Source organism: Lactuca serriola, chromosome 3, assembly GCF_051521515.1.
Source record: "Lactuca serriola cultivar US96UC23 chromosome 3, Lser_US96UC23_V15, whole genome shotgun sequence".
In the NCBI taxonomy this organism is placed as follows: domain Eukaryota; kingdom Viridiplantae; phylum Streptophyta; class Magnoliopsida; order Asterales; family Asteraceae; genus Lactuca; species Lactuca serriola.
The window spans coordinates 81,722,639-81,730,848 of record NC_136410.1 but is presented as its reverse complement, the minus strand read 5'-3'; the positions used below and the strand labels follow the sequence as shown (position 1 = coordinate 81,730,848).

At 35.3% G+C, this 8,210-nt stretch overlaps 1 protein-coding gene across 1 annotated transcript; it reads left to right on the top strand.

The window, feature by feature from the left end:
* The first annotated feature begins 214 nt into the window (after positions 1–214).
* Positions 215–631, top strand: LOC145095443 (uncharacterized). The gene has a single exon (XM_079033323.1). It carries the CDS (start codon positions 215–217, stop codon positions 629–631), a length of 417 nt encoding a protein of 138 aa, XP_078889449.1.
* The last annotated feature ends 7,579 nt before the right edge of the window (positions 632–8,210 follow it).

Below are 8,210 nucleotides of genomic sequence, written 5' to 3'. Positions count from 1 at the left end.
TTCACTGTAACTAACTACCATGTATATTAATAGAGTATATAATTACATGGTATCAAATGGCGATTCTTGGAGATGTGATCTAACCGCAAATGGGGAATATCAGGTAAAAGCTCTTCGGATTTTGTTGGAGAATCAAGAACAGGTTGATAATGGCAGATTCATGTGGATTAAGGAGGTTCCAATTTAGGTCACAAGTTTTATTTGGAGGGCAAAAATGGGACGTATACCTGCTGCTGTTGCCTTGTCTACAAGAGGTATAACTCTTCCATCAAAAGTCTGTTGTCAATGCGGTGAAGATGACGAAACAGGAGATCACATTTTGGTGAATTGCCCTTTTGCTAAAACTGTTTTAGAATGGATCTTCAAATGGTGTAACATTCCCATGGCTATTTTTCAATTGGTTCATGACATTATCAACTACGCATCTAACCGGGGAAATTGCCCTAAGAAGAAGAAAAGAGTGTTGGGCATTTGCTATGGCACCCTTTGGAGCATTTGGAAGGCACGAAATGAGAGAATTTTCAACAATAAAATGGTTTGTGCAACCAAAGTGACTGATATCAATAAATCAATAACGTTTCTTTGGTTCAAATATAGAAGTGGTAACAGAGATCTAAGTTGGTTAGATTAGATTAACTACCCTCTGTGCAATATGTAATGATTTTACTTCTCATTACCCTTATATGTACTCTTGTATATGTGTTCCCCTGCCTATCATCTTGTTAGGTTTGGGTTTTTTATATTATTATATCTTTGCCGGTTCGAAAAAAAAGTTGTTGGGTTGTTAATTACATGTATCTACTTGTTGGGTTGTTGATTCACGACGAAAGTTATTATACGTATCTCGGCTTTAAATATCTACTCTCATATAAATTATCATATAGTACTTTAAATGGTAGAAGTGGTGTACAAATGATTTGTGTATTAATGTTGGGATGTGCAACTATTTATATGAAAAATTTTAAAAAACTAAAAAATAAATAATTAAGAAAATGAATTTTACGAAGATGGCCGACTTTATGTGTCGCCACGCGGCCACGCCAAATGGAGATCACGCATGAAGATACGATGCCCTTGTATTAATCACGGTTAGAGGTGTACAAGCAAATCGTTTTTTTTTAAATGCCCAAAAAAATTGGACCGGTTTTTTCATAATCGGTTTCGGCCTAAGCGATTTTGGTTTAACCTTCTCGTTTGTTCTAGACTAGTTTTCTTGGGTCAAAATATGGTTTATACTTTGCTTTTCTAGGCAATTATATTTTTGTGTAATATTTTATGAGCCTACAGTCTAATTTACGGTCAGGTGGTGTTTACGGCCGTAAACCCATTTACGACCCATATCCACCAAGCCCATGTTCCCCTTGTATAAATATAAGTGTTAGGGTGTGAGGAATTGATTGATGAACCCTAAAGATTATACGGCCAAGAGAGAGAGAGAGAGAGAAGAAGAGAGAGCATATTGTGTGAGAGAATCTATTGTAAGGAATTTCATTCATATCATCAATACAATCAAGATTCATATTATTCTTCTTCTCATTCTCTTCTATTTGATCTGACATCATCCGTTTGATTGGGATTCCTCACCATCAAACGGATCTGACTGATACACGGGCAGATTAGGGACTTACAATTGGTATCAGAGTCAAGTTGTATCAGTCAATTTTGTCAGATTTGGGACATTATTTGATCTTATTTTTGAAATATTTTTGCGTTTTTGGATAGATCTCACAAAAATAAGGGGGGTTTGTTCTTCGCGTTTTTCATAAAAACGGGATTTTGATCGAGTTTTGGAGCAAAAAGGGCAAAAAACGGTGTTTTTAGTCGTAACCAGCGAGTGGTGGCAGCGGCAGCTAGGGTTTCCGAGGAGCTTACGGCCGGAATCGGAGTATACGGCCGGAGTTTGCAATCTTTGGTTTGCGGCCAGCGCGCACGTGTACGGCTCAGCAACCTCGCACCTCGGCTTCGCAGCAGCATCCTCGCACGTGAAGACCTCGTCCTCGCCTCGCATCTAAGCATCAGCCTTCGTCCTCGCACATTACAAAAAATAAGAGGCGTAATTGGGGGGGGGGGGAGGGTGCCATGGTTCGAACCCGGGCCACTTGCTTCTTCTTTCCCCTTGCGTCTTACCAGTTGACCAACCAAGCATCTTGTTCCATTCCATCCGATTTTAATTGAAAAATGCTCATTTTCGAACTCAGTTTCGCAAAATTGTCATTTTTAGCCCAAAATTCAAAATCTTTTATTTTAAAATTCATTTTTCAACCCAAAAATTTTAGTTTTTATTTTTTGATTTTATTTTTAAACTTTTTGACTTTTATTTTTGACTCTTTACTTAAATTTTTTATTTTGACTTTTAAAGTTTGACCTTTGACTTTAAACTTTGACTTTTTCATTTAACTTTTAAATTTTCAAATTTAGCTTTTTGGTTTGACTTTTAAGTTTGAGTTTTCAAGTTTGACTTTTGAGTTTGATTTTTTTAATTTGACTTTTAAGGTTGACTTTTGAGGTTTATAGTCAAAGGGCATTTTTAAATTTAAGTTTGACTTCTAGTTGTGCTTTACGAGGAAATTAAAAAAAAAAAAACATGAAAGAGAGTCGTCAAGAGATGTTAAGACAAAAATTCAACATGTTCGATTATATGGCTGGAGAAACCCTCGAAACTCAGCTGCAGCGATTTACTACGCTCTCTACTAAGATGAATATAGCTGGGATCGTCTTGACCAAATCTGAGATAAACAAAAAGCTGTTGAATGCACTTCCAAAATCGTGGGATATGGACGTGGCTGACATCAAGAAGACAAAAGATCTCAATCGTCTTAGTCTGGCTGATATAATTGAAGAACTTAACGCTTTGAATTGTCGAAAAACATTGAGTTCCACAAACCTCCCGGTCAATGAAGTTTCATGTTCTCAATCATGTGAAGTTTCATGTACGCTATTTAGTGAAGATACCATTAAATTTCTTCGAGAACAAATTGATTTATTAAAAAGGGAAGTTGAGGACCTGAGATATAAAGGATATCAACTCAGGAAATGACAGAAACCCCTAAAGGCTGAATTAGAAGCAAAAACCAAAGACTTTAGGAAACTTCAGGAAGAGTATAGCAACAAGTGTGAAAATTATAACGATATTAAGAGACAACTTGCTGCTGTAACCGAAGAACTTGACGCTTTGAAAATTAAGTGTGGAAAAACAAACGTTAGTTTTAAAAATTATACTGCATCAAGTCAGACAGTCGAGTCCTTATATGAAACCCAATTAAAATTCAAAGAAAATCAAAACAAGGGTCTAGGGTATGATAGTGTTCCTCCACCTTTCAATCATAACTACACATCCATCCCTGACGAAATTGACAGGGAGGCACATATTCGATATGACAAACGAGCTGGATTTGTGTCAGGAGAAGTTATTAATATTGAAGATACTAATGTTGCTACTTCTTGTGCAGGCAAAGTAACAGAAGATGAGAACAAGGAGAAAACCATTGAACAATCCAACATCTCCTTGAACTCAGAATCTGTTGCTTTGAATTCTGTTACTCCTAACAAACCTGCCGTTGAGAAATATAGGCCTCCAATTCCAACGCAACAGAGATGCTTGTTGCAAGTGTGCATGTAGGAACAACAAGAGACAAGGCAAGGATACGCCACCAGGGGCAGGAAGAAACAATTTCCCAGTGAAGAAAAGGACTTGTTTTAACTGTGGAAGACCTGGACACATTGCCAGAAACTGTCTAAATCGCGCATACGTTCCTTACAATGCACAAGGCTGGCAGAACGCACCAAGAGGAAGATACTTCAAAAGAAACCCCTCAAGGTCACGTTTAGATAATAGCGATTGGAACGCGCAGAAGGCCAAGAATCAATTTCACAAGGCCAAGAATCAAAATCCCAAGAACAAGAAGGGAATGCTGGCCCAGAAGTCTAGTTCAAGAGATGCTCCTGTGAAGCCAAGACCGGTTAGGTCAAAGTCATCTCGGCAGTTGGCTTCAAGTTCCAAATCAAGTATTGAGCCACCCATAGGATAGAAAAAGAAATGGGTTAAACCCAACTACAAATGGGTTCCAAAGGCTCACTCTCCCAAATCTCCTAATGCTTCTAACGTTTCTACATCTTCTGTTTGTGATAAGCATGATATGTCATGGGAGAGAGTATCGTGCGTTGATGACAAAGGTCGACCCAGTTTCAAAATGGACTGGGTTCCAAAGACCAACTACTCCCGCTCTGTGTCGGAGCAGCTATGGAGGCATATCATCAGACTTCGGTTTGTTGGTAGTGGATGCTCCAGGCACATAATAGGGGACATCTCTCAATTGTGTAACATTTTGACCTTTGCTTGAGAGCATGTGTCCTTTTGCGGAAAGAAAAGAAGGGATCACATGGGGTTAGTGCTTAATGACATGAAGAATTTTCGGATCTGTTATGAGATTATGCATGTTGTTCTTAGACCTTCTGGATGCAGATTCAATCGGTGAATTACGGTTTGCATTTTCTTCTCTATACTCCTGAGTTTTTCTTAAGCTGATTCGCTTTAAAGACTAATTTTTGTTTTAGGATAGTTTAAATTTGCGCATTAACCTTCGTTTCTCTCCTATGCACAAATTTAGGGGGAGAAATAAAAACATTAGAAAATCAGAAAATCAAAAAAATTATGTTGGTTATGAAATGTGCTTGAGGGAGATGTTTTGGGAAGTGATATTATCAAGTGATAACAGGCAACCTGAGTCTGTGTAACGTACCCAAAGTTGAAGAGTCTATGCTCTGGTTTGATGCGTCGGTAGGCACTAAAGATTTTAAATGGACTTGACTAGGCAGAGTTGAACTTAGGAAATTTATAGACTTGACAAATCTTGACCTAGTTAGATCCATTCAGCCTGACAATACAACGCTCAGATAGGTTGAGCAGGGAGATATATATGGGAATCTACTCGTCACATTAATTGAGCCCGTACTTGGAACCGTGGTTTAACTTTTCCTCGATGTGCGGATTTTGTCCTTAATTCCGGTTGGATGGGGCGACTGATAAATTCCGATAAATTAGGTCTGTAGAATATCATTTTCTTTCTTTCCGTCTGTTAGTCATATGTTGTCTCCTTTGCATGACTTCCAATCCGACCTGCTACACAACATATGCAACTCTATTTCTCTGCAGGCTATATATGTGAAATACTTCTTATTTGTTAGTCATATGTTATCTCCTTTGCGTGACTTCTAATCCGACCTAGTACAAATGCAACCTTCTTCTTCTCAAACCCTCTGAAGTAGTTAGCAATAGAATTCTGAATCTCTCCTCTCTCTGAATGGTTGTCTGCTCACCCGGTGTAAGGAGTACTCTGGAAGTTCTTGATGGCTGGGGCATATCAGGAAGCGGGAAACATGTTCCAGTACAATTAAAATTAAACACTCAAAAATTGTCTATAGATCTCGCTGCTCAATTTAGGTGGACAACAATATCCCTGGTCGTCGTCAGATGAATGGCCCTTAAGATATAGTATCTAAGAAATTAGGATCATATATAATATCTAGGAACTTAAGTTCACCTTGTCTTGTAACAAATAGTATATCCTAAATTTGTCACAATTTTTCGTGTTTAAGTGGACAACAATACCGGCGATCGACTAGACAAAGACATGAAGATAGAAGGTACTGACAAGCGGATAAAGGCTGTCTAAAAACTTTGATCCCAAATCACTCTTAAAGTTAGATATCATTTTTATTTTTGTTAAATTTGTCATAGTTTCTTCTAATTTAAATATTAGGGGAGAATTAAAAATTAAAAATAATGAAAATAAAAAAAATCAAAAAAAATTCAAAAATCAAAGAAAAATCAGAAAAATTAAAAATCCAAAAATAGTCTTATTTCTGTTTTATTTCTTGTTCAGAAAAAATAAAAAATCCAAAAATATTTTTGTTTCTATTTTAATTTGTGTGCTAAGTTTTCTTTTAGTTTTGTTTTGTCTTGAAAAGTGATTTTAGGTATAGATAAGACTCAGGGAGTTTGTGTTGAAGATTTTTGAGCCAAAGCTTCGTCCGTGAGCATCGGAGAATTCTCATTCGAAGGAGCAAGAAATGAAAATTATTCTTTCAACATTCAATCCTTCAACCCCAGAAGCAAGGTGAAGCTGAAATTGAACATTATGTGACGGATTGCATTGAAGCCTCCTCAATCAGTCTGTTGCTATCGTTGTACCTGCTGAAGTGATCCAGAAGATTTGTTCTCTCTGATGTTCTCTCTAAAGATTCTCAAGCTGAAAGCGTTATCTTTCAAGAATCAGTATGTGAAGCCTCCTCACCCAATGTGCGTTCAGAGTCAAATCTTGAAGAAAAATTCAAGTGCTCAATATGAAGTCATTCATTGAAGATTCATCAAGTTCATCTTGAAGTTGTGAAGAATTTGAAGATAAATGTTGAAGCCAATCTCCTAATGAAGATTACCAAGAAGAGCCAACTACTTTTTAGGGGGAGTTTGTTGGGTCAATTAAGAAAAGAAAGCTATAAACCAAGGGGGAGATTGTTGGGTCAAAATATGGTTTATACTTTGCTTTTCTGGGCAATTATATTTTTGTGTAATATTTTATGAGCCTACAGTCTAGTTTACGGTCAGGTGGTGTTTACGGTTGAGTTTACGGTCGTAAACCTATTTACGACCCATATCCGCCAAGCCCATGTTCCCTTTGTATAAATATAAGTGTTAGGGTGTGAGGAATTGATTGATGAACCCTAGAGATTATACGGCCAAGAGAGAGAGAAAGGAAGAGAGAGCATATTGTGTGAGAGAATCTATTGTAAGGAATTTCATTCATATCATCAATACAATCAAGATTCTTAATATTCTTCTTCTCCTTCTCTTCTTATTGTGATCTGGCATCATCCGTTTGATTGAGATTTCGCACCATCAAACGGATCTGATTGATACACAGGCAAATTAGGGACTTACATTTCTTATATCCTTCGATCGGTTTTTAACTGGTTTTTTCTGTTATCATTGCCGAAATTGAAGAAATGGCTCTTTCAACCATTTTTTTGGCAGTTTTGGTCCTTTCTACGCCCATATTACCCCCAAGTGTTACTATAAATAAGTTTTGGTATATTTGGTTTTGATGCCTCTTAAAAAATGTTCATTCTTCTCAACTTTTTGTTCAATACCGATTATTTTCATGTAGTTTTTAAATAATTTTTAGTTCAAAGTAAGCTTTTTTCATGTGCTTCTAAGCTCAAACAATGTTAATATTATGTATTACAAGTAATATATTTGTATGATTAACTTTTAAAAAAAATACACACTTTTTTATAGGTTAAACCGAAAACAAATTTTTAAAAAATCAATTTAACAAAATCTAAAACTGGATATACCTAGGGTGTTCATTTGGATGGATCAGTTCGATCCGATCCAATCAAATGAATACAAATTGATTTTGGTTTTCGAAACATAGATTTGAATAGTTCAAACAAAATTTAAATATAATTTGATCCAACCAAATTACTATTCAATTGGATCGGTTTTATAATGCGGTTTTCAAAAACCGAAACATTTGAAAACAACATATAATTAAAATATTAGCCAAAGTTATAAAAAACAAAAACAAATTATTTAGTTATAGTTTAAATATATAAACAACTTACTAAAAACATATATTATAGTTTAATATTTTATGGATAAATTTTTTTTAAGAGAAAATGCATATTAAGGTTTTCGATTAGGTGAAACTTTTTAAATCTATTTGAAAAAAATAATTAGTAAATTTATAAATAATGATAGATATATGTTAAAATTAATAAATAATAAATTGTTATTCGTTTTTGGACTATTCTATTATTATTTATAAACCAAAACCAATCACGAAATTCAAAATAATGATTTGGTTTTGTTGAAAACCAATCTAAAAATCTAATATATAACCATATATTTCAATCCAACTTATTAATTAAACAATTCACTTTTATTCAAATATTACATAGCCCTAGATATACCTTTCTCTCTCTCTTTTCTCTCTCTCTCTCTCTCTCTCTCTCTCTCTCTCTCTATATATATATATATATATATATATATATATATATATATATATATATATATATAATCCATTAGGTTAAATCCAAATGATCCAAAATAACCAGTTAAAAAGCAGACCAATTAGACCAATTAGGCTATGGGGTGTCCTATCTTTTATACCGACACATAAGTTGACAGAGACACTTGCAATTTTGTCATT